The 24,064-nt window shown below is 36.9% G+C and overlaps 1 protein-coding gene across 22 annotated transcripts in view; it reads left to right on the top strand.

The window, feature by feature from the left end:
- Nucleotides 1-24,064, top strand: part of TJP1 (tight junction protein 1) — a 184,553-nt gene that overhangs the window by 138,904 nt on the left and 21,585 nt on the right. For all 22 annotated transcript variants that reach the window (XM_071755005.1, XM_071755004.1, XM_071755003.1 and 19 more), the window contains 13 exons: nucleotides 3,630-3,686; nucleotides 8,658-8,782; nucleotides 8,987-9,089; nucleotides 10,506-10,785; nucleotides 11,369-11,472; nucleotides 12,228-12,396; nucleotides 12,745-12,889; nucleotides 18,727-18,863; nucleotides 21,174-21,279; nucleotides 22,035-22,185; nucleotides 22,707-22,815; nucleotides 23,225-23,444; nucleotides 23,853-24,037. In XM_071755005.1, coding sequence (XP_071611106.1) covers nucleotides 3,630-3,686; nucleotides 8,658-8,782; nucleotides 8,987-9,089; nucleotides 10,506-10,785; nucleotides 11,369-11,472; nucleotides 12,228-12,396; nucleotides 12,745-12,889; nucleotides 18,727-18,863; nucleotides 21,174-21,279; nucleotides 22,035-22,185; nucleotides 22,707-22,815; nucleotides 23,225-23,444; nucleotides 23,853-24,037 — 1,891 coding nt within the window. The remainder of the gene's footprint in view (nucleotides 1-3,629; nucleotides 3,687-8,657; nucleotides 8,783-8,986; nucleotides 9,090-10,505; nucleotides 10,786-11,368; nucleotides 11,473-12,227; nucleotides 12,397-12,744; nucleotides 12,890-18,726; nucleotides 18,864-21,173; nucleotides 21,280-22,034; nucleotides 22,186-22,706; nucleotides 22,816-23,224; nucleotides 23,445-23,852; nucleotides 24,038-24,064) is intronic.

Raw genomic sequence — 24,064 nt, 5'->3', positions numbered from 1 at the left:
AGCTCATGTGCCCAGATGCCTGTATGAAGGTAGATTTTGTATAAGCAACAGCATGTTTTTTGAAAACTAAAATGAAAACACCAGTCTTTGAGGAGCAGGGAAGAAATAAGGTGGGAAGTGAAACAAAAAATTATTGGCTTTGTTTGAAGGACCCTTGTAGCCCACAAGGGAGTCATTTTGAAAAGATGTTTGATATGTTTGTCTCAAGGGGCAATTTCAAAGAAAAAAGTAGAACAATATCTGGTACTTCTGAGCAAGTGGCAAGTTGCATTACTTGTGGATAAATGGCAACTTCATGTGTGACTTTATCCTTTAAATAATAATAAAAAAACCCCAACCCACAAACACATCCACTTACAATATACAGAGCTGGGAATGCTGTTCATTGTCTCTCTGAGGATGTTTAAGCTAATGAGCTAATAAAGCACAAGCATAAAATAAATCCTTCCAACACTGAAGCCATGACACCATCATTCTTTCGATTATTTTTATTCTTCATGTACAGATGTATAAGTAATAGACTCATAATATTTGGAGTTGACAAAGGTCAAATGCTGTCTGTTATCCACTTGCCTTTCAAAGACACTTTATGGTGTCTATTAAGAGACCACTTCATGGTCCAGCTCTCTTTCCAACTTCTCTCATGAAGTTACCTCAGATTGTAGCATCCCAGTATTCTCATCTCATGTTCTTAGCTCCTGTGGTGGTAGGCTGTATGAGTTTCTCAGTTCCTACTTGGTCACCTGTATTTCACCTAAATCAGTGGTAGGTAACATTATTTGGGGTGCCACTGCAGTGATATTAGCTCCACTCCTTAATTACAGGCAGTGTTTGTAATTTCTAGAATTTGGGAATTCACATTGCTGAAATTCAGATGTTAAATGAAAAATTAGAGTTCTTTCTGAGTGTAGTCTAAGAGCAGCATCACAGCTGGGACCTCAGCTGATAGCAGCTCAAGTCAGTTCTGCCTCAGTTGTCAGTGCTTAGTAGGGCGAGTACCTTCATAGGCCTTCATCAAACTTCTCTGTCTTTTGTGAGTGCAGTTCTTTACAGATGAGAAAATAAGTCATATAAGCAATTGGTTTTCAAACCAACAACTTGCCTCAAGCTTCCTCTGAAATGTTTCACTGTTCCTGATTGGACTGTTTGGGCATGCAGAAAGAATGAAAGTAAGATATTGCTTGCTTTGCTATCTAACTAATGGATATTTGATGTTTCCAAGTCTTGTGAATCTGAAATGAATGTATTAGTAAAATTTAGGCGAGGTGATAGCAGTAGATGAGTAGACGAGATGGTGTGAGCAAGAAAATGGAGAAGAACAAGCAATGTTGAAAGACTGAGCATTTCCAAAGAAGGCAAAGGAACTAAAAATGACAGCCCGAGTGAATAGATTGATCAGTGGGAGCCCTGTCTAGTTCTAAAAAGGCCGGTGAGTTTATTTGGCTGTTTATGGGGGGCAGTTAGTCTTGGTTTTTTAGTGGGGTAGAAAGTCTTCTCACAGTTCTCAGAAGCACAATGCATAGGTTGTTTGCATTTTTCCTAGTCATTGTGTAATCTGTTTTTCTTATCTTATCCTGCTGTGACTTTGAGGTTGCCAGTTCTCTCAGATGTAGTGGGAGCAGTGCTTAGCTGATTAAACTGGGTTTTATCAGTCTTCTCAATATCCAGAACCAGTTGGTGTGTTTCCATTGTGCCTCATGTACCGAGCTCCAGCAGGGAGGCTCAAGAACTCGAAGCCATTGAAATCTGGTACCCTGTCAGCCAAGAAGCTCAAGCTGTGCTGTGCAAAAGTGCCTCTGACTGCTGGTGGAGTGTTGTACCTGCGTGGTGCTGCCAGGACAAATGCAATAAATGAGCCAGTCAGGTTCACTTCTTTGTTGCTACTTGCAGATGGAAGTGTGGCAGCCTGTTTCAATTAAAACGTGAATTGCAGCTTTTGCAGTCCTTTATTGAATTCCTGTTGCACCTTTTCCTGAATAGGAGCTCTTTAAAGCTTTTTATTTTAGAAGTGTACTTGCAGAGATAAGTCCCTCTGTTGATGAGATGTTTAGTCTGAGTAGCTCTTGCCAAAACTAAGACAGAATGAGAGCACCAGAAATAGGGAAGAAAATCAGTATTCATTAACTGTTGAGCAAGCAGAAGATTGTTTTATTTTAAAGATTGCTTTGTGTGTGTAAATCAGTAGTGTTTTAATATATATTTCGTCTACTTTAAAAAAGTGAAGTGAAGGAAAATCTAATTCTGGGGTAGAATTGAATCAATTTGTATTGCAAAAGAGTAACATTTTGTACTGAATGGAGCGGGAGAGGGAAGCTTTTTGAATGAAATAAATCCCAATGAAGCTGCACTGAAACATTCAGAAGTAAACTCTGAAAGAGAAGCAGTGATGTAGCACATCCTGACTGCTGAAATGGGAGCACAAAATGTGGAGGAAAAAGCCCACAGCTTTTTGGGATTATGATAAGAACTTGCTTTTTAAATGTAGTTGCAAATTCTGATGTAATGAAATCGGGTAGAGTTTTCAGAGGTATTGATTGTGAGAGTAAACAGTCCAGCTGCTATTCTGTATTGTAATACGGTACATTTTTTTGAAGTAGCTGAGTTACTTTAACTGAAACAAATTTAGAGCAAAGTAAATTTAAAAAAACCAAAACAACAACAAACACTGCCATATTGCAGAGATGTTCACGTGCTGATTGTATTCTTTAGTTAATGGATTGCTTGCTTATGGATATGGAGCAGAACACTGGGCACTCACTCTGGAAAGGCAGAAAAAGTAGCAGCAGGATAGCAGGAGGCTTCATGCTGTTCACTGTGTATTTCCTGCTGCCTTTCTGCCTGTTTTCAAGCCTTTGGCTCTGCTAGTTTTTCCTCCCTCACTCCGTTTTTCCCTTTCCAAATGTTTACTTGTCGTGACACATTAAGTAGTGTGAGTGTCTACTCTTTTAAGCAGAAATGCTGGTATGTAAATATTGTCATAATGTTACTGTTTAATCTAGTTCCCTTAGAGAGGGCCTTGTTTATTTCTGCATTGCTACTGTTCACTAGAGAAATTAGCCTGCATTAAACCATGGAGTCTGTTTAAATGTGACCTGTATGCATAATACAGTAACACAAGTACTGTAATCTGTAGCTGGGTTTTCATGGTTAGTGGTAATCTGCATACTGTTAGGAAAAGCAAAAGGACAATGTTCACAGAAGAATTAAGTATCTAAGTCAGACTTTAAGTACAACTGATCACAATGGAAACCCTGAAAGAAGGCCTTGGACCAGCTTAATTTACTGTACATTTAATGCACAAACAAGAGAGCCTGCTTCACAAATGCTTCTTGTAGTCCTTCCCTTTATACTTCTTTTTAACTTGAGTTTCTGAGATACATAATGATTAGAAATCTACTTTGCCTGTTGTTCTTCCCCTGCTCCCCTTCCCTTGGAGCACAGCCAGTTCAGAGGTGACATAAAGACAGGAAATGTGTAACAAATGAGCCAGCCCTACTTCTCTGTAGCTATTCAATATTAATATTAATGTCACTTCTGAGGGCAAGTTTCTGTGTGGTATTATTCAGTTGTTTAGTACAGCTGTTGGTAGTGAAGTCTAATTTTTGGATTTTTGTTTTTTTTCTCCTTAGAGCACAACAATGGAAGAAACAGCTATATGGGAACAACACACAGTGACTCTTCACAGGGTAAGTTCATACAATTGGTTGTGTGTGCCTAATGCAGGATACTGGTAGCTTTTGAAAACAATAGGAAAAAGCCAGATGTCAGGAAGTAAAAGAAAAGGAAACTGTCATATTCCTTTGTTTAAATTTAGAAGTGTTGTAAAAGCTCCATTTCATAGTAGCTGTATTTGTTGAGTTTTAGAGATAGGCCTGCCAACAAATAACCATGCGAGAACCAAAGCTTTAGATTACTTCTGTACATAACTGAGACTAATTAGAAATCCTAAGTGTTCATTAATAATTGTGCTATAACTATACTTACATGTTTTAAAAAATATTTGCAGTGCTATTAACCAATGTAGTTAAGTATAACTAAAACTGCCTTAGTTGCTTGCCAGTTTTTGTAAGTAGCAGCTGACAATAGTGATTTTTGGGAATCAGAATGTGGACCATACACACAGAATGTGTACAAGGAGTCAGTGAATAGAAAGACACCTTTTGCATTTAGACTGACTTCTCTTATTTGTGTTACTTGTGATTGAACTTCATTTCTGATGTGCGTATAAAGCTGTACAAGAAAGGCAGTAAGGAATGAATTGCTTAGGGAAAGTCAAAACAAGGTGAGATCCTGTTTCTGGCAACAGGTTGGTATTAAAGCAACCATGGAATCATGGCCCAGATAGCAATTGATTACAACAAAAGGGAGATGCACAGGAGTTTTCTCAAGGGAGCAAGTTAATTATTTGCCTTCAGTTCTTCAGCACAGAATCAAGGCATTTTAGAATTGTAGCATTGATCAGATAAATGGACCTTTGTGACTAAAAATGTGTATGAATAAATCAGCTGATCAGATAAAATGTTAATTCTCTGTAACACCTAATATCTGTTGATCCTAATGAGTTTGATGTTGATTCAAAATAATCACTTCGGTACCTGACCTCTTAGGAAGAATGCAATTATTTACAGTTAGACCAGAAGGCTGTCTAACAACGTACACTGTCACTAGCTGCAACGACATGTTGGAAGAAAAGGATAAGTAAAAAGAAAAATGTGTGGTGATACTTCTCTAGGCTACTCATCAAGCTTCCAGCAACTTTTAGGTCCGAAAATTTTTGAGAAACTAGTAGTATTTTTACATGGAATTGGTCTTTATGTTCTCCTCTTGAACCTGTCCAGTCATCCATGAAATCTGCGCAAACTGAAATTTTTTACTCATGTCACTGAATAAATCAATACTGTCTTGGAATATAAGACCAAAAAAAAAAAAAACCAAAACAAACCACTAGAGCAAAACAAGATGGGCTCCTATACTTGGTTATAGCTTAGTTTCTCTTGAGGATATTTTTCTGGCTAATTGAAGAAGTAACTTTAATAAAACCTGAAAATGATGAGTTCAGTCAGTGCACAAAGGAACATTGAAATGCTGCAATATGATTTTACCTGCCTTGAACAAATTTAGAAATAATAGGAACTAGAAATCATGGTTTTGGTTGCATTTGCAGCATATTCAGAAGTTCTCGTGTAGTATAGAAATGAAAATATGATTAGATTATAATTTTTATTATAGTATTTTCTGTGCCAAGCTTCTGCCAGCTGTACTGGTTTAACTGTTTTAACAGCCGAGTAAGGATCTCTTACTGATGTTGGAGGCTGATAGCATGTGCTGTTAATAATTTGTTAGCATTAATTTACCCAATTAAAAATAAATGTTTTCCATCTGCTGGATAACAAACAAAACTGTTACGCAAATGCTGTTGCTGTTAAGCAAATTGAGGCTTAAAATTTATCTTTAGCACTGGGAAAGGGATTTAGGAAAGTGACTGCATATTTGTTTGTGGTGGTTTTGATTTTGCTTTTTATTTGTGAAATTATTGCAGTATTGGATTATTAAGCAAATGAGGTTACTTCAGTTTAGTTGTAAGTGAAATGCATCCAGATCTCAGTTATTCTCAAAGCTATCTAGAGGTTCATATAATTGGAATAGACTTGAAATACCACTCTGAGTCGCTGTGGAATATTTTCTATGTGAGTTTATCTGCTCCACTTAACTGAGCTAGAGAACTACTAGAGACCATCTACAGTCAGCCTCACAAAAAACATTCTGAATAACTGAACTTGCTTTCTCTAGTGAGGTGCCTTTCCAGAGATGTCATTACAACTTAGGGACAGAGTATACTTAATCCCAGTGGTTCCGCTATGCATCTGTCAGTTCAGGCACTTTGATATGCTTCAGACATTGCATTATTTTATTTTAAATCCATCTGCTTCAGGTATCTCTGAGAATCTAGAACAGAGTCTGTAAGCTGTCTGATTGTGCTGTAATTTAACACAGTAGTTGGTGACTTTCAGCACTATTGTCAAAAGACTTCATAGGAACATTCTGGGGGAGAAGAAGCTTGAGCTTCTAGCCAAGAGTTTTTGTTCCCTTTCTTTACTACCCTTCCAACTTCCTGGGCTGCTCCTAAGAGATTGAACTGTTCTCAGTTTCAGTTAGAGCATTTCAGAGATTCATGTATTATATGAATCATGTATTATATGGGTTTCTTCATACTTGGAACTCGGGTTCTGTGTGGCTGTGTTGTATGTGTCTCCTTCCCCCAAAGGACAAATCAAATGTACACATACTTTACTGCTTCTCTGATGGCATCTTACTGTAGGAGAGCAAAATAATACGGTTGTTTCTTTTATATGTTGACAGTGCAACATCTCAGAGGTGAATTTGATGTGGCGGAGTTTTAAAAATGCAATTTTAGTTAGGATACATGTTTATATTGTGCATAGTCTGTAGTGATCAACATCTTGGTATTTCCAGATATATCTAGCAGTGAAGTTTAGTTTTCCAAGGGTAGTTCAGTTTGTATCTTCAGATGATCTTTGGATCTCGTAAGCGATCTCTTAAGATGGTGGTGGGCAGCAAGAAAAGGAGTAGTAGGCTGAAGTTTATTGGAAGGTTTCTTATTTGAGCTCTTAAATTTTCAAAAAGATAGAGGGTTTAATTTGAACTTTTTAATTTGGAGTATTCCATAAGACATTGATTTACGTTACTAGATTAGAAAGCTTCTATGTGACTTGCAGTCTTTCTTGATTTGCTTTCTGTATATGACACTGAATTGTTTCAGGGCTTCTTGAAAAGGAAAACCTTGAAGTATGAAACTACTCATCTTAATATTGGTGTTTCAGTTTACAAATCTACTAAAAATAACCCCGAAAAAACAAACAACGAACCAAAACCAACTAGAAAGGCAAGCAACAAGATGAGGTTTACAGTGAGCTTCTGCATCTCTGTTGGCTTTGGCCTAATGGTTGTATTTCTTTTCATGAGTGGAGACCTACAGGAACTTTGTTTATGGTTTAAGGAAAGACAGAGAACATGTATAGGAAATTTGATAGAAATGTTTTTGTAAATGTCTCTCTTTTTCCTTTCTCTACTCACCAAAATAGAATGCCAACTGAATTCTGTTTGTTGAAGTAATGGAAAACTGAAAGATGAAATAATACATATTTTCATAGTCTACTCTGTATAGTCTTCATTGACTATTGCAAAAAAATAAGACCTGAGCTCTGGTCATAAGTAGTCATGATCCTTTAGATTGTCCTCCTGCATGGCACAGGGTTTCACTTAGTAATTCTTGAATCCCAGCCATGATTTCTATTTCATCTGGCTGGAATGTATCTTGACAAGGTGTCCAGTCTTTCTTTAATGAATTAAAATAAATGTAAAAGAAGCAGTAAGGTCGACCCATTTCTACTCCTCCACACTTGTCAGACCATGGTATTTCTTCATACCTGGTAACAGTATTTGCTAACAATTGAAATCAGTTTCTGAACAGTGTATCTCCAAATCTTTGCTTTAATACTGTCTGGTCCTAGTCACTGTTTACAGGCTAAATCTGGACCGTTGCTTTGTTATCTCTATTTTTAAGGGAGATAGGTTTTTTGAGCAGTAATTACTGTCTGAAAAATGGAATGTCATGTTTCTTACAGACAGATAGACTGCCATGTTACTTCTGCTGTCAAGGTTATGAAACTCCTTACTAAAGCTGGGTCATGTTTGCTGAAAAGTCTGAAAATGAAAGACAAGTCTGCCAGCTTGGAACATATGCTGTGGGAATCGGAGAGGAGGAATTGACTGAAATCTGATTTTTTCCATCCAGTGACTGTATTTTGCATAGTCAAAAATTTCAAAATAAATCCTTGAGCAAAGGAAAGCTTTTAAATGGTAGTACTCTACTGGAAATGTTTTCTGGGCAACAGTGAAAGAGCTAGATAGTTTGCAAATCAGTTATATTTAGAAGGTTTATTTCCCACTCTCACTGCTTCCAGGCAGAAATGTAAGCATCATTGTTGTATCTTGAAATATTTCACAGGAGTAATTTTTCAGAGGCATTGACCTTGCTGTAGTGGCAGGTCACCCTAGAGGGAAGAGATTGAAGAAAATTACTTTTGTTAAGATGCAGATGATTTGCAAGTGCTGACAAGGTTTTGATGTATGTAATGGTACAAGTGGATCTTGGCATTATTGTTAAGAACTGAGCCTGCAGTCATACTATGTGTGTTGTGATCCTGTTGGTGCCGGAGCTAAGCTAGGTCAAGCTGGGTAAACACCATAATGTGATCCCTCAAAGAAAGTGTTCCAGGAAGTGATATGGGTTTGAATCAGTATCTCAACAATGTAGTATGATATGTTGTGCTTACTGAAGGTCTTCCTGATGACCACCTCAGGCCCATGCCATAAAAATGCAAATGGGAACTCTAATATTTTGCTGGTGGGAGATACCGGGTAGCTCATCTGAAACTCTCTGCATTCTAAAAGTGTTCTTAAATCTGTTTTTAACCTCTCTCCTGTTCTTGGATTGCATAGAATGGCATGGTTCATTGATCCTTATCTCTTCCAAGAAGTTGTGTTTATCTCATAGGACCTTTTTGTGTTTCACACAGGAACATGAATTTTGACCATGTAAGTACTGCAAAGTAAAGATATTCATTACATTACAGGCCCCTGGATTTGGATTTGGTATTGCAATTTCTGGAGGAAGAGATAATCCTCACTTTCAGAGTGGTGAGACATCAATAGTTATTTCTGATGTTCTGAAAGGAGGCCCAGCAGAAGGACTGCTACAGTAAGTTCCAAACTACAGCGAAATTCTGATTGGGGTGGGGTATTCATCTTGGTCAGTGCTAGCTTAACCACTTAAGATATCTATCTATGTTTGTTTGTATAGTAGGTTGATAATACAGGTAGTTTGCTTAGGGATACCTGTTCCCCAGTATTTTCCCCTTGGCATAAAGCATTTACACTGTGTATTGTGGTGTTTTTTGTTTAGAGAAAATGACCGTGTTGCAATGGTTAATGGAGTTTCAATGGATAATGTCGAGCATGCATTTGCTGTTCAGCAGCTAAGGAAAAGTGGGAAGAATGCCAAAATTGTAAGTGAATGTCTTGAAGATTTAATCTTAATTAAATTCCATAGTTACAGAGCAAAAGTGAAATGATGTTACATCTCCTGTGAAATAGATGCATGATGCAAGATGCTTGAATAGTATCTTCGGAATGCTTCTGGTTTAAGTGATGATCACGGCGTGTTTATCATGGGTTGCTAAAAATTTTTGTAAAAGGTTAATGGTGATGTTCAGGTAGTGTGACACTGGATACTTCAGACTCCTTTTCTTCATGTCCGAGTTCTCAGTTTGCCTAAAGTTCAGTTCTCAGTTTTGTTTAATACTACTTTGTTTTCCTGAATGCACTTTTGTCGGTTTCTTCAAAGGCTGGTAAAGGACTTCACATGCTGTTCAGGCACTAACATAGTTCTTTTTATGCTTGGTAAACAGTTTGCCAAAATAAAGTGTAATTTAATTACCTTAATTCCTATAATTTTGTAGGCTAATTCCAAGTGATTACCTTTTGAATTTGGCAAAACAGGACAGGTCATCACTAGAGGGTAGTAATCTGGCTTTCTGCAGAAGTTTGAGATTTGTGTTACAATAAAACAGAACACAAATGCACAAATAACAGTTTATTAAATCAAGAAAACAGATTTCCTAGGGCTTGTTGAAAAGATTTTGCTCTGACAGATTGCCATTGTTCATGTGTGCTTTAATACAGTTAGAAAATATTGTGTTGGTTAGCATCTGTAGATTTAGCAGTTTTTTAAAGTTTTCATAAAACTATGGTGAGGTGTGCAGAGTTTTCTCTATCTTAAGTAGTTGGCATGTAGATTTATATGGAGAAAAATAATAAATAATTTGGTTCACTAACTTGGTTCAGTTCTGTAACACACAGCACCCAACCTGTAAGCAAGGATGGGTCTTATCCTGGAAGCAGCTGTCTATGTTAGTGTAAACCAACTTAGAATTTAGAGCGGGAAATGTTCCCCTTCCTCTGTGGCTTGCATAAACATTGCTTTGGAAGGTTGGAAGACTTGAGAGTTGAGGCGAATTACTGTGAATAACAGGCTGAGAATATAGTAGATTACATGTTACCAAAAAAAGTTTTTAGCAGTGCCAGGATCTGATTTGTGGGTTTAAGCAGAGGGAGGGCATTAAAATATGCAGCTCTGTGAAAACAGAAATATTGCATTATTTGTTATTTTTATCTATTTGCCACTTCTGCAGAAGCAAAAATGGACTAAAAGAACTGTGAAAGCAAACACAGCTTTTTAGTTATCTCTATTGATGAGTCTCCTGTAGTAATTAGGTAGAGTTTTATAATGTGGTTGAAAGAATTCAGAGAATTCACAACATCTGTGTTTTCTTTGGAGTTGTGGAATTAGCTTGGCTTCTGGCATCTTTCATATCACCATTAGGATTATACTGCCAGTGGCTGATACCTGTGTTCTGTTGTAGACTATTCGAAGGATGAAGAAAATTCAGATTCCAGTGACTCGGACAGAACCCGAACCAGTGTCTGAAAATGAGGACGACAGCTATGATGAGGAGATACGGGATCCAAGAAGCAGCCGTGGTGGCCCAAGTGCCAACAGAAGGCATGAGAAGAGCTGGGTAAGAGATAGAAGTGCAAGCAGAGAGAGGAGTTTATCGCCGAGATCAGACAGGAGGTCGGTTACTTCCAGTCAGCCTGCAAAACCTACCAAAGTAACACTGGTGAAGTCAAGGAAAAATGAAGGTAACTTGGATGTAGTTATTTCATGAAGATTTTTGCTGCTTTTTATGGGTGAACTGCTTCAGTCAATGTTATGTTAAGGGCTTCATGGACTGTATGGACAGTGCTGTTAACAGCTTGGCCACTTTGCCAGTAGCTAGCTGAAAACTTAAAAATTGCTATTGTGTTTCTGGTGGTATTTTTGATATTTCAAAATATACATGCTTAATTGAGGATGAAGTATGTACTATACAGAGTTAACTAATCCCAGCTGTGCACCTGACATCTGGTAGTCAGTGGCTACATACCCTCCATATATTTCAGTTGAGTCTATGCTGTCTGTCTTGTCTAAAAAGGGGGAAAATTGTAGCAGCCTGTAAATTAACCAGTTGAAAAACAGCTATGGTGACAGACAGAGTTGGAAGAGAGATCCATGTGATGGTAAATCCCTAGCATAATTCCACTACAGTCTGTTACATGCCAAGTTCACCCTACTCTCTCCAGTGTAAATGTTGTATAAAGCAGTGTTGTAAATCTTCAGATACCTCTCTGGTATTTTTACCGTTGCTTCATCAGTTTTCTTTCCTCTTTTATTGCATACGTAAAGAGTATGGTCTACGGTTGGCAAGCCACATATTTGTGAAAGAAATCTCACAGGACAGCCTGGCAGCAAGAGATGGCAATATTCAAGAAGGAGATGTTGTACTGAAGGTACAGTAAATGGTGATGGCATTTGTTCAGAAGGAAAAATTATTGATATAAATGTTCTTAGAGTTAGTTATCTTTTAATAGCGTAATTCTTGTTAGTAGAAGATGTATCTTTTTAATTAAATTTTATTAAAGATCAATTAATTTAGATATGTCATCCTCTCTCAAAGGAAAGAAAAATTATAAAGCCTCTTTTTTTACATATGTATGTATATATATTGTTCCCCGGGCCTTACTCAGACAAGTAGTGCCCACTGTAAATGCATAATAGAAAACATTTGAGATCGTAGGAGATTAGACCCTACATACTTGGTTTTACAATATGTTGTGGAATTAGGCTACACTATAACTTGCTTTCAGGTTACCTTTTTATTTTTTGTAAGAAACGATATATCCAGGTATTTTTATTTCATACTAATTATTTTTCTTCCAAGCTACAAGGGTAAGTGTGTTTGTGCAGAAAAAAGTACAGCTCCTTATTCTGCTGAGCGTAGCAGTGCTGGTTCAAAAAAGATGACTAATATTTTCGAAGTTTTGTATTAGTGGCTTTGTCTTTGAAAGATAAAAATAATTTTCTATATTACGTTGTAGTTTGGATGAGCCCAGTAGTCTTTGTTGTGGTAATTAAATAAATATAACTAGCTATTTGTAAGCATAGTTAGGCAGAAAAACACCTATCTGTACTGGAGATTCACTGTTTTGTTTTGCTGTTTTTTTCAATACTGAGGCATATTTTCTCTCTTCTTCTTGTGTTCCAGATAAATGGCACAGTGACGGAAAATATGTCCTTAGCAGATGCAAAAACACTAATAGAAAGGTCAAAAGGCAAGTTGAAGATGGTTGTTCAGCGAGATGAACGAGCCACACTGTTGAATGTTCCTGACCTTTCTGACAGCATTCATTCTGCTAATGCTTCAGAAAGAGATGGTGAGTATAAATAAACTAGATTTCTAAAGGGAGAAAAGAATTCTTTATGTTGTGAAGATGTAAAAGAGCTACGTGGGATGGGAGGGTGGGGAGAAGAGTTAGGCGTAAGATCTTTATGTGGGTAAATTCTTGTTTGAATATGATTGAAATCCATACCTTTGAAAATAGTGGAGAAAAAGATACAGTTCTTGTAACTGTTCTTTCAGGGATCTTTAGTTGTTTTGAAATAATAAACATAGATTTAACACCTTCATAAAAACTCTGCAAAAGCTTGTTTCCATTTGAGCAGGTCACACCACCATTTTAATTACAATCATTTCATAAAAAACCCCAACTTTTATTTAACAGACATTTCAGAAATTCAGTCGCTGGCATCAGATCATTCCAACCGATCACATGACAGGCCCCGCCGCAGTCGTTCACGATCTCCTGACCAGAGGTCAGAGCCTTCAGACCATTCCAGACATTCTCCACAGCAGCCCAGCAACGGCAGGTGATGGCAGCGTTGTATTTTTTTTAATCCACTGTTTAATGTGACATATAAGTTGTAGGAGTGCTTGGATTTTAATATATAGTGTGACAAATGTGATAGAGAACTATGGTAGCACAATATGGCATAGTTTAAAGAAGTGCAGCTGATAGTGATCCCAAGTTTCTTAAACTTGAGGAGAAATTGAACTTAGAACTTCAGTGTTATTCCTTTCTTAAGCAATCTTAAAGCATGATTGTATGAATGACAATAGAAGTTTGATCTTGATACATACAGTTGCATATGCTTCAATAACATTTTGGTTTTAGAAAGCAGGTGGCTGCAGGGATATTTGAGATGACTATAGCAACTAACTTTTGTTGAATAACCAAACTGGGTAAAAACATTGCAATTTTGCCTTATACAGGTATAGACTTGGTATTTTCCTTGGTAGCCTTCTTGAAAAATTGCCTTCTGTTTCTGCATACATAGTAATTTTTAGATAACAAGGTGTTTTTCACAGCAGACTTAGTATTTGGAATGTAATTTTTAATATTTGAACCTGGTAATAAAGACATTCATGATAATTTTCAAGTAGGTAAGTAATCTTGAATGAATTCAGAGAGAAGCAATTGCTTGTATGGTTTGGAATTTTTTCTCCTGCCAGGTGAAACTTTAGTCTTCAATCTGTCCTGTTTTGCGTTCCACATAATAATTTTTTTAAATGGAATTTCAGTATTGGATTTAAAATTCTCCTAAATATTTCTAAGATAAATTTTTACCTTCTGAACACTTATGGATGATGAAACAAAAGTTAGACTTGATGTTTGGCAAATTCCAAATTCAGACACTATTTGAAGATTTGTATTCTTCTAGATGTTGTCAAAAATTCTGAAAAACAAATTGGAGCTGGCTGTTTCATAAAACTAAGAGGTGCTTTATTGTTTGTTAATGAAGTCTTGTTTTCCCTAACACACCTTCAAGGTGTTTTGAGTCTTTTAAGTGTTAGTAAAAGGGCAAGACAGATCTTACCTGCACATAGACCTGGTTGTGGTGATGTGTTAGACATGTTTGCTTCTCTGCAGCTGTGTGTGTTGCTTGCAGAGACCACAGGGCCTGAAAGCTTGTTTTCAAGTAGGAACTCTGTTTTAGTGGAGAAAACTTAAAGCATAGTCCCAGATGCAGGGATTTGATAGTGAAGGTTCTGAGGTCTCTGTCAGATTTAAAACCTTTATTTCTTGACATGCATTTCTAATACACTGTGAAAAGGGCTTGTGGAGGGAGGAAAAAACAATCCATCAAAACTGAAACTGTGACTGACCTTGCTCTCGTGTTAGTGCTTTCCTGTCCTATTACAGTGGTTTAGGTAGATGGTCACTTCCTCCTTGTGGACAACACTGTCAGAAGAATTAAATCCTTCCTGAGAAGAAACTTTTGAAGTTATCTCAACTCTGAATGCATCCGCTATATCTACTTTATGAACAAGAGCTATCTTGGCGTGGATTGACTTCCTGTTGGACATGTCCCTTTCAAGATCAGAAAAACTGGGCACTGAGCCATCTTAAAAAGAAAGAAAAAAAAGAAAAGAAAAAAAAAAGCTAAAAGCAACTTTTCTTTGACTTCTGTTTGCAGTGCCTATTTATGCCTATTCAGTTCTGTGGTGAGATCAAATTGGTTGCAACTGCTTGAATTGTTAATATTTGAAAAAATTCTGGAAGTGAAAAAAGCTTGAGATTAACAATTTCAAGAAATAAAGGTGCAAAAAGGCCTAAAACTGAGATTAAGAAGGACATAAACAATGTATTTTAGATAATGTCTTCATGTAGACTCTCTTCTGCCAAATGTTTTCATGTATATGAGGAGAGAAATTCCAGGGGAATCCTCTTAGTCCTTTCATACAAGCTTAACTACAGACTGGCACACTGAGGTATGCAGAGCACAGAAATCTTCCAGCAGATTTGCTTCAGTGTTACTGAAGGGCCTGGCAGGGTCTTCAGTGTTGTCTATCTTCCAGTATTCCATGCTGGTATGTATACCAGTGAGCCTGTGGTTTTCCTGGATTTGAAATTTCCATAACAATTGGTATTTGAATATTCTTTCAAAGGACTACTTGTGGTTTCCTTTAGCCCAGAGGAAGTTGACAGATGCCTCTTGAACAGTGTAAAACTCAGATTCTAGAGGATGTCCTAATCTAATTAAAAGGACTTATTATGCTTATATCTTGGGGTTTTTTTCCACTTTTCAGTCTTGAAAAGAATCCAGAGAGTGAATCCTAAAAAAACTCCAGATACAGGTAAATAATCATAGTTCTGGAGACTTGGAAAACTGAGTTAGGTACTATATGAAATACAAGATATAAATATGTCCTGCTTTTGCATATGAACTCTCTGAGCAGATAATATTTTAAAGGTTAAGTATGGCATATAAGCCAACTTTGTATCATCTGTGAAGAGCTGCAGTTAAAAAGTTGGAATGAGCACAGGAGGTCTCTGCACCCTAAATTGGAGAGTACCTGCGGGGAAGTATAATTTATACTCTTCTTTTGCCTGTCTGGTCTTACTGCTGTCAATAACAAGTTGTTAAGCTAGATAAACTTTTGGTGTGACCCATCCTGAAAAGCAGCATTTACAGCCAGGTGCTGGGAAGACTGCCAGATTTTATCTTTGGGCTGCCCTTTACCAGTTTAAAGAACTCATACTTGATAACTTTCTCTCCTATGCTGCCTTCCTTACCTGGATACTGAAACAGCAAAAATCTTCTCTAATATGTTAAACACTTCAGCCTCAGCAAGAAAGAAGGAATTCCCTGTAGAGGTTGTTATTATTTCTGGAAGGATGGGTTTGGCTTCTAGAGTACAGTTGTCAATTTAGACAGCATGAGAAATAATGTTTTCTGTCCCTTTTCAAAGGTTGAAAACCCAGATTATAGGACAAAAATTAACCATTTCTTAAATGTACTTAGGAAGATACCTCTTGGATCTTACTGTCTTAAAGAATGTTCTGAGTGAGAAGGGACCTTTGTGTGCTGCTAGCTGACTCTTTTGTGACAGTGTTATTTAAAAACACTTCTGTTTAGTCATAGCTTTAAAAAAAAGGAGGAAGTGAGGTAAAGTAGGTCCTGACACAGCACAGATGTTGAACAACAGTGTCACAGTGCACACGGTGAACACTTTTGTCTCTTGGAAAGTGCAACTGTCAGCTCTTAACAAGTTTCTGTCACCTAGAACCAGTGATGGCATCAAGTAGCTTCCTGTTTCATCTTGCAATGTTCAGTCCTTTCTGAGTGGTATAAGCAAACCCAAGAAAAATAAGACTCTCCTGCTGTTCTGATTTTTCATTTTTGTTCTATCAGAATTGTCTTTATCAGGTTTTTTCTTTAAACTTATTTGCCTTATGTAGAACAGAACTGACCTTCTGCATGCATTTTAGTTGCAGGGTGCATTTGCATACACGTGTAGCAGTAGCCCAGTCTAGCCCAGTCTTTATTGCTTTGGATACTTACCTGACTACTTTGTGCCATGCTTTGATGTCTGTATTTTAGTTACTGGTTTTGAGAGTTGCCTTCTTGGGTATTTATGCTCTCTTTTGATATGCAGGTATAAAAGCAGCATAAAATTACAGGGCCTTTGGACTATTAGAAGAGGAAATGCAAAATTAACTCTGTTCTTGTGTAGTAACTGCAGTATTTTTGGTTTATTTTTAAAGCAAAAACAGATACTACTGTTTTAGATGATGCTTGTTATGGGTTTTGAGAAGGTTGGTAACAGAGAGGGCTTATGGGTAACTTTGCTTTAATGTCTTACTAAATACTGATCATTATTAAGCAGTCTTTTGATGAGAAGGGGAATTTATTTTAGCTTACACTGCTGCAGGACTGTTTTTGTTTTTAAGATGCTTAGTATGTATTTAAACAGCTAAATATATGTCTAGTTTTAACAAACCATGAAGTATTTTCAAGGGAATGAGGAGTCCAGTCATACTTTAGTGCTGGAGATAAAACACACAAGCTTTTAGCCTATACAGTTAATTTTATGTAAAAATGAAAATATGCTGCAAATCTGAAAGAGGAATAATTAAACTTTTATCAGTGAATTTTAAGAACAAAATAGAAGGATAAATGCTCACTTTGCATTTTGCTAGACATAATCATTTTAGCATAATTTTAATCAACTCTGGAAGATGCCAAAAAGGGATTTATGTGACTAAAAAAGGCACAAGTAACAGTTCTAAAATTAGACCACGACTGGTATTTATGATGACTTTTAACAAGATGGCTGTTTATATTGCAGGACTGCCTGTATCTTCTGAGATTGTTGTGATGATCACAGTATTTTTCTGTATTCTGCTTTATTTTAGCTGCCTTCAGGCACAGAGTTTCAAAACTGGCAGAAGAAAGTACTGAAAATCTTAACATGTCTTGGCTGAATAGCTTAGCTTTGTTTCTGGTCTTTAAAACTTCTCTTTGTTTCTGGTGTTTGAAACTTCACATTGCTTCAGGAAAGCACAGTCTGCTTGTATTTATATGTTTATTATTTCTTCGTTCTCGCATCTTGCAGGAGTAGATTTGCTGATATTTGTTTTCCTAACTCATACTTACAACTCTTGAAGTTGGTTTTGATGAAAATAAACAGTGCTTTTTCTGCATAATGGATTTCTTAAAATACCTTGATAATTCAGGGAAAGTGATACTCATAATTGCCTAGTAGCACCATCTAGCTGTTGGTAGTGAAAAACTTCTCCTTTTCCCCCCCCAGTACAGACCTCTCCCGTATGAGAGGAGATGGACTTGCACCTACTGACCAAGCTGTTGCTATCTTTGAGAAAGTACTTTTTTTTCTTCTTCTTGCCAATTAAGTCCAATATTATAGAAGAAGCTATGGTTTGTCTGTCTCCTCTCAACCACTTTCTATATCCTTTTTTATCAGCTCTCAGGAATTGAATTGTGTTTTGAGCATCTCGACTTCTTTGTTGATTAGAATGTACATGCATGGGAATTAGGGCTGTCTCTTTGGTATATTGGTGTACTTTTTTTCTCCTAGATAGTTATTCATGTTCATCTGCTCCAAATCTATGAAACTGTTTGCTACTCACCAGCTAGCAATGTGTAACAGGTAACATTTCAACATACAGCTTACATGCTGATGAGTTCTGCTTAGTCCAGCTGGTAGCTGTACAACAATATAAAAATACTTGATTTTTTGAGCTAAAGGAGCAGGTATTATGTTCTTTTGATTTTTAGCTTCTTTAATGATTTAAAGAGGAGTAGAGTTTTTTTCTTTTTAAACTTGTCATATATGCCTTTGTTTCCTACTGTAAGCCTGTATAGAAATTGCTTAAGAAGCAGCAAGTTCTTTTTACTGAAATTCATGTATCACTGGGTACCAGCTGCCTCATAAAGGAGCAGATAAATTATCTCCATCAGAACAAAACTTTAGAATTAAGTCTAAAAATCCATAATTTCTACATTGATGGGTGAGAAAAAGGCATTTTGATAGTTCTCCCTGTCTTCCTTTTGTTTTTAATTTTCTTTTGCAGCTTTCATTATATAGTACATGTATGGTTTTTGCACGTGAAGATGAGCAGTCTGTTTCATCATGTCTTCCCTCTTTCTAAATATTCAGACCTACAGAAGTCCCTCCCTTATCAACAAAAAGTTAAGGACAAAATGCTCAGACTTAGAAATGGAAAAAATATTAATAATGTGGTAGTCTAAGAACAAAACCTTATTAAATAGTAAATGGTAATTCCTTACCCACCAAACCTGAACTTGATGAATGAAAGGATTTATTCTATAGTCTTAGCTGGCCAAAGTAATAGAAACAATTCTATATGCTGAGTGAGATTTTTTTTTTTCTAATATAGTCTTCGAAGCAGAGAAGATGAGAGAATAACTAAACCAGGAGCTATCTCTACACCTGTGAAGAATGCAGATGATACTTCTAAAACTGTGGAAGAGGTGGCAGTTGAAAGAACTGAAAAACAAACTCCACCACTCCCAGGTAAGAATATTAAAGTACATTAATTATGTATGTTGTTGGGAATGGGTGACGAGTAAAGGCTTTATACAAGTGTGTATTTGTGAAATGATTTCTAAACTTTTCATACAGACCAAGTCCTGATTACTTTTATTTCTAAATATGAATAATCTTATATATATGAGCAACCTAAATTGTGGGTTCTGCCCATTACACAGGGGTCAAGCTTCAGTGTTTATAGCTGTATTTATAGGTGATGGTCATGAAGAGTTTTGTCTTGATTTCTGAAGGTTAACTTCTGTCATTTCTTTTCTGAGTCAAGCGGTAGGCTGGTTTTTACTGGCTAATGTAGCAGACTGTATTTAAACAAGGAGGTAGTTAAGCCTGTTTAGAACTACAGTTTCCAAACACAACTAAAAATGCATTGTTACTTCAGTGCTTACCAGCTACAGACATGGACCAAGAAGGAATGTTAACAACTGTAGTAGAATTACTGAAACCATAACAAGAGGGAGGGATAAATGGCAGCAGATTAAGGCCAGTTGGTGTGAAAAAGGATAAACATAAGATGATATGGTGACAAAGCACTGTTTGGGTGAGCTGACTTAAAATATTTTTGTGTTTACGGAGTGAAATGCTATAGTGAAATGGTAAGTGGAGAAAGGAGCTGTGCCACTGTTTTAGAGGGAGATGTTACTGAAAGGCTGGGTAGAATGAGATAAGGAACATTCAAGCTCATTTGAAGACTTAAGAGATGAGCAGTGACACTTCTGCACGTAACATTCAGTAGTTCAGTGAAGAGTTGAAAAAGTTAAGATGATAAATTCTGAAAGATCTTGAAAATGAGAACATTAAGTTTTCTGATGCAGCCATTATTAAAGAGACTGTCATAGGAGGTGACCTTTTGCAGTGTTGTAATGAAAAAATGCAAATGAACTAAGACTGTGGCTGCCAAGATAGAAAAAGGATGTGATAGTGAGATTGGAAAGATGAAGTCTGTATTTCTGTAAAACACTGAAGATTAATAATTGGCATAATACAAAGCCAGCAGAGAAGACCCTTGAGATGGTTTTAACCTGAAGTAATGTACTAGTAATTAGTTTGAGGGGCTGACAATCAAGTAATAAGTGCTGTGGGGATTTTATTGGCTTAGGGGGAAGAGGAAATATTCAGTTTTTCTGTGAACAGGTAGAGGCAACTGGAAAAATAATCCATTTAGATGGGAGTTGTAGGCCAGTACATAAAGATAATATTTGGATTTGTGTCCATAGATAAAATTCACTTGCCACAACATATAGTCTGAAATTAAAAGGTGCAGTAAAGGGCATAATCCTTTAACAGCATTGCAGAAGGTTCTAGGAGAGTGAGCATCTCTCAAAGACTAATAAAAATTTGGTTAGAAAAGTAGTTGGCAGATTCTGTGGCAGTGCTTCTTAGACTTAAGGGTAAGTTGACTGTCATGTCTGGTTGTGTCGAAGGAGAGTACTTGTTCAGAAGGATTATGAGAGGCTTAGGTTAGGAAAAAGGGTCCTTAAAGACTTGCCATACAGTAATATAGGATTTTCCTGTAAGGACAGAAGTCTCATTAGAAAAGCCATTATTACCAAATTGTTGCCTGATATTCCCAATTTCAGACAGGTCTGTGTGGTCATTTGAAAGGAAGACATCATAGTTGTTGGGAAAATGAGGGTGTGCAGAGTTAAGCCTTAAATACAGATTCTTCTAATATGAACAACCAGGTAGCAGAGAAGAGCCACTAGTAGTGTTCATTACTGAGGGAAGATTGCAGTGGTGGTTTTCTTCCAGTGACTCCAGAGAATCAATGCAGCATAGCCATAGTAAGTGCTTATTTTTAAGAACCACTGACCGGACTAAAGTAATCATTTATATCTGCTGATCTCAAGGCATGCAGAAGTAGTTTGAGTATTTCTGGTATTTTTGTTTCAAAAAGTGTTTTCTTGAGGAAAGAGAGTGCTAATGGAAAGTGAATGCAGTATATCAGATAAATCAAGGCGAGAATCAGCAGGGTTGAAAGTGGACTTTCAAGGATGAAGCTTTCTACTTTGTGTTGCGTTACACCATTCAGAGTATTTAATGAACTACAAAGGAAGTTTGAAGATTTTTACTGCAGATAGTAACTAGACCAGTAATTGTGCTGATTTAAATGGCATGGTGAGAGTAGTGTCTACTGTTGTAGGTTTCTAATATTTCATGCTTAAGTTGGGTAGAGGAAGGCTATTGAAAAAGTCATTAAGCTTTTAATTAAGTTAAGCTCTACTTTTTCATCTTTAAATGACCAAATAGACATTTGACATCTTCTTTATATTTTAATAGAACCAAAGCCAGTTTATGCACAAGGAGGCCAGCCAGATGTGGATTTACCAGTCAGTCCATCTGATGGTCCTTTACCCAATTCAACCCATGAAGATGGAGTGCTTCGGTAATGTAACTCTGAACTCTGTTTGAATCTGCTGGTTCTTTTTATCCAGGGTGATGAGTAACTGGTGTAAATGGTCTGATGTGAAGTCCAATATGCTTCGTGCTTCTGTTTAGAAATATTAGGATGAAGACCTTGGATATATTCCTGAGCCTTATTAGCACTTACACAGTGTGATGTACCATTTTTAATTATATTAATTTCCTATGGAAAAGAGCAGTTATTGTCATCCACTGCTGAAAAGAATTTGCAGTGCTTATCTCTCCCTGGGCACCACCCCCCCTCTGGAGAGGAAAGAGATAATAATAATTTTTTTCCTTTCATAATACTTGGAAAATGGTGAATAAAGGCCACTGCACATTGGAGTTATGATGTGGAAATGAGTTCACTTCAACTGGGATCTCCTTGATGGACATTAGTTTACATGAGAATGGTTCTAGTTTGGTGTTGTCTCAAATTCAACTTAATATGTTTTGAGCCAAAATAGGTCTATATGCCAGCACAGATTTTTATAAGGAAGAACATTTTTGAAAGAGAGTGTCTAAGTGCCTCACTTCAATCACTGTGTGAGCATAAGGCAACCCCACTTAACAAGTAAATACAGGTGGGTTTTTGAAGTGCTGCCAACAAATGTGTTTTAATACTGCAGCTGATCAGCATTTATTGGCAAACCAGTTCTTTGCATGTGTTCAGTCTTTAATTGACCTGGATACTTTGTGCTATTACACCTCTAAGTGGAATATTTTCTGAATCTCTAGGCCAAGCATGAAACTGGTAAAATTCAGAAAAGGAGATAGTGTGGGCTTGCGACTAGCAGGTGGCAATGATGTTGGCATATTTGTAGCTGGTGTTCTGGAAGACAGTCCTGCTGCAAAAGAAGGATTAGAAGAAGGGGACCAGATTCTCAGGGTATGTCAAAACCAGTAACAGTACAAATGTTTGGTGGTACTAAGGTAGGTTTTCTTTTGTAGTACTGAAAATACTGCCGTTGCAGTTTTTTTCCGTATGTACTTATTAATGACTTAATAGCACAAAAGCCTTCTGTTGCTGTAGTGTTACGAAGTTTGCTAAGTTTTACATCCAAATTCTTAGGTTAATCCAGTTGATCTAGTTGTTTGAGGGTTTAACTGTTGGGTCACTAAATTGTCAGAGGGCTTGTATATTACTGCTATTTTTGGGTATTCTATCTAAAGAAAATAAAATGGGCAGCTACCTATTCTGGAAGCTATGATTTTATCTAGAAATGAAGTGTGGGACTATTTAGAGCTACAAGAGGTATCTTGAGATACATGCACTTAATGTCTATATATGAAATTGATTTTTTTAAAAAATACATCTTGGCATTAAGCTATTTAGACTTCCCGCTGTATAGTTGAGTCTCTGTTATAATGTCATATCCTAAATCAAACTGATTGCTCCATTAATACCAGGTAAATAACGTAGACTTCACAAATATCATCAGAGAAGAAGCTGTCCTTTTTTTGCTTGATCTTCCTAAAGGCGAAGAAGTAACCATTCTGGCACAGAAGAAAAAAGATGGTAAGTATTTTTGTATTGGGACCAGTGTTGTAGGCATGAAACCTTGGGGGGGGGGGGAGCAGAAGAGTCTGTTGTACTTATGTCATTGAAAAAGAGTGATTACTCTGGATGTGCACACACTAACTTCTTTCCCAGTAAGACTCATTACTTCCAGGGGAATGGAGTGAAACTTGCACTAGCACTGCATTTTTCACTGTGAAAATTGAGTTTGTGTGGGTAGGGTTCGCTGTGAGTAGTTACACTGCTTCAAATAGAGCAGTTCTGAGATATTAAGGATTCTTGAATTAATAGTGTATATTTAAAACAAGGAAATTTAAGGTGAGGCTCTGCATTTAGTAATTTTTGTGAGTGTTAAGACATCACTTGAACTTCTGTAATACTTTATACGTTGGTGTTTCTCTTTTTTCAGTTTATCGTCGCATTGTTGAGTCAGATGTAGGGGATTCCTTTTATATCAGAACTCATTTTGAATATGAAAAGGAATCTCCTTATGGACTGAGTTTCAATAAAGGTGAAGTGTTTCGTGTGGTGGACACTCTGTACAATGGCAAACTGGGTTCATGGCTGGCAATTCGAATTGGCAAGAATCATAAGGAAGTTGAAAGAGGTATCATACCTAACAAAAACAGGTACGATCTTAAAATACTTACGTTTCTGTCTTAAAATTAGTTTTAAATTTTGTGTCTGTGTAATGAATATGGGCTTGTCTGCAGGGCACTAATTTATAGAACTGGTTTAGTCAGAAAAATTGACCGAGAGTTAAAAAAAATTGGAGTTAAATATCTCACCTGTGGATTTGCTTTGGCTCTTGTGCAATCCACAAGTAACCTTAAAACTTTCCTTTTCTTACAAGAGACAAGGTAATACCTTTGTATTACCTTTAGAAATGTGATATTAGCCTCAGTAGTTCATTGTTTACTTTCTAATGCAGAAATACCAAAGCTTCCTTTAGCAGGTGGTAGTGTTTTTGCAAGTATAAGCTTGCTAAGCAAGCAGTACTTCAGAAGCCTGATAACTGGGATTTGTTGTCATCTTAGAGCTGAGCAACTGGCCAGTGTACAGTACACACTCCCAAAGACAGCAGGAGGAGATCGAGCGGATTTTTGGAGGTTCCGAGGTTTGCGTAGCTCAAAAAGGAATCTCCGAAAAAGCAGAGAAGATCTTTCTGCCCAACCCGTTCAGACAAAGTTTCCTGCCTATGAAAGAGTTGTTCTTCGGGAAGGTATGGTTTTATTGTTACTGTTGCAGG

This window comes from Heliangelus exortis, chromosome 11 (genome assembly GCF_036169615.1).
Source record: "Heliangelus exortis chromosome 11, bHelExo1.hap1, whole genome shotgun sequence".
Classification (NCBI taxonomy): Eukaryota; Metazoa; Chordata; class Aves; order Apodiformes; family Trochilidae; genus Heliangelus; species Heliangelus exortis.
Note: the sequence above shows the minus strand (reverse complement) of the source record. Positions and strands in the feature narration are given on the sequence as shown.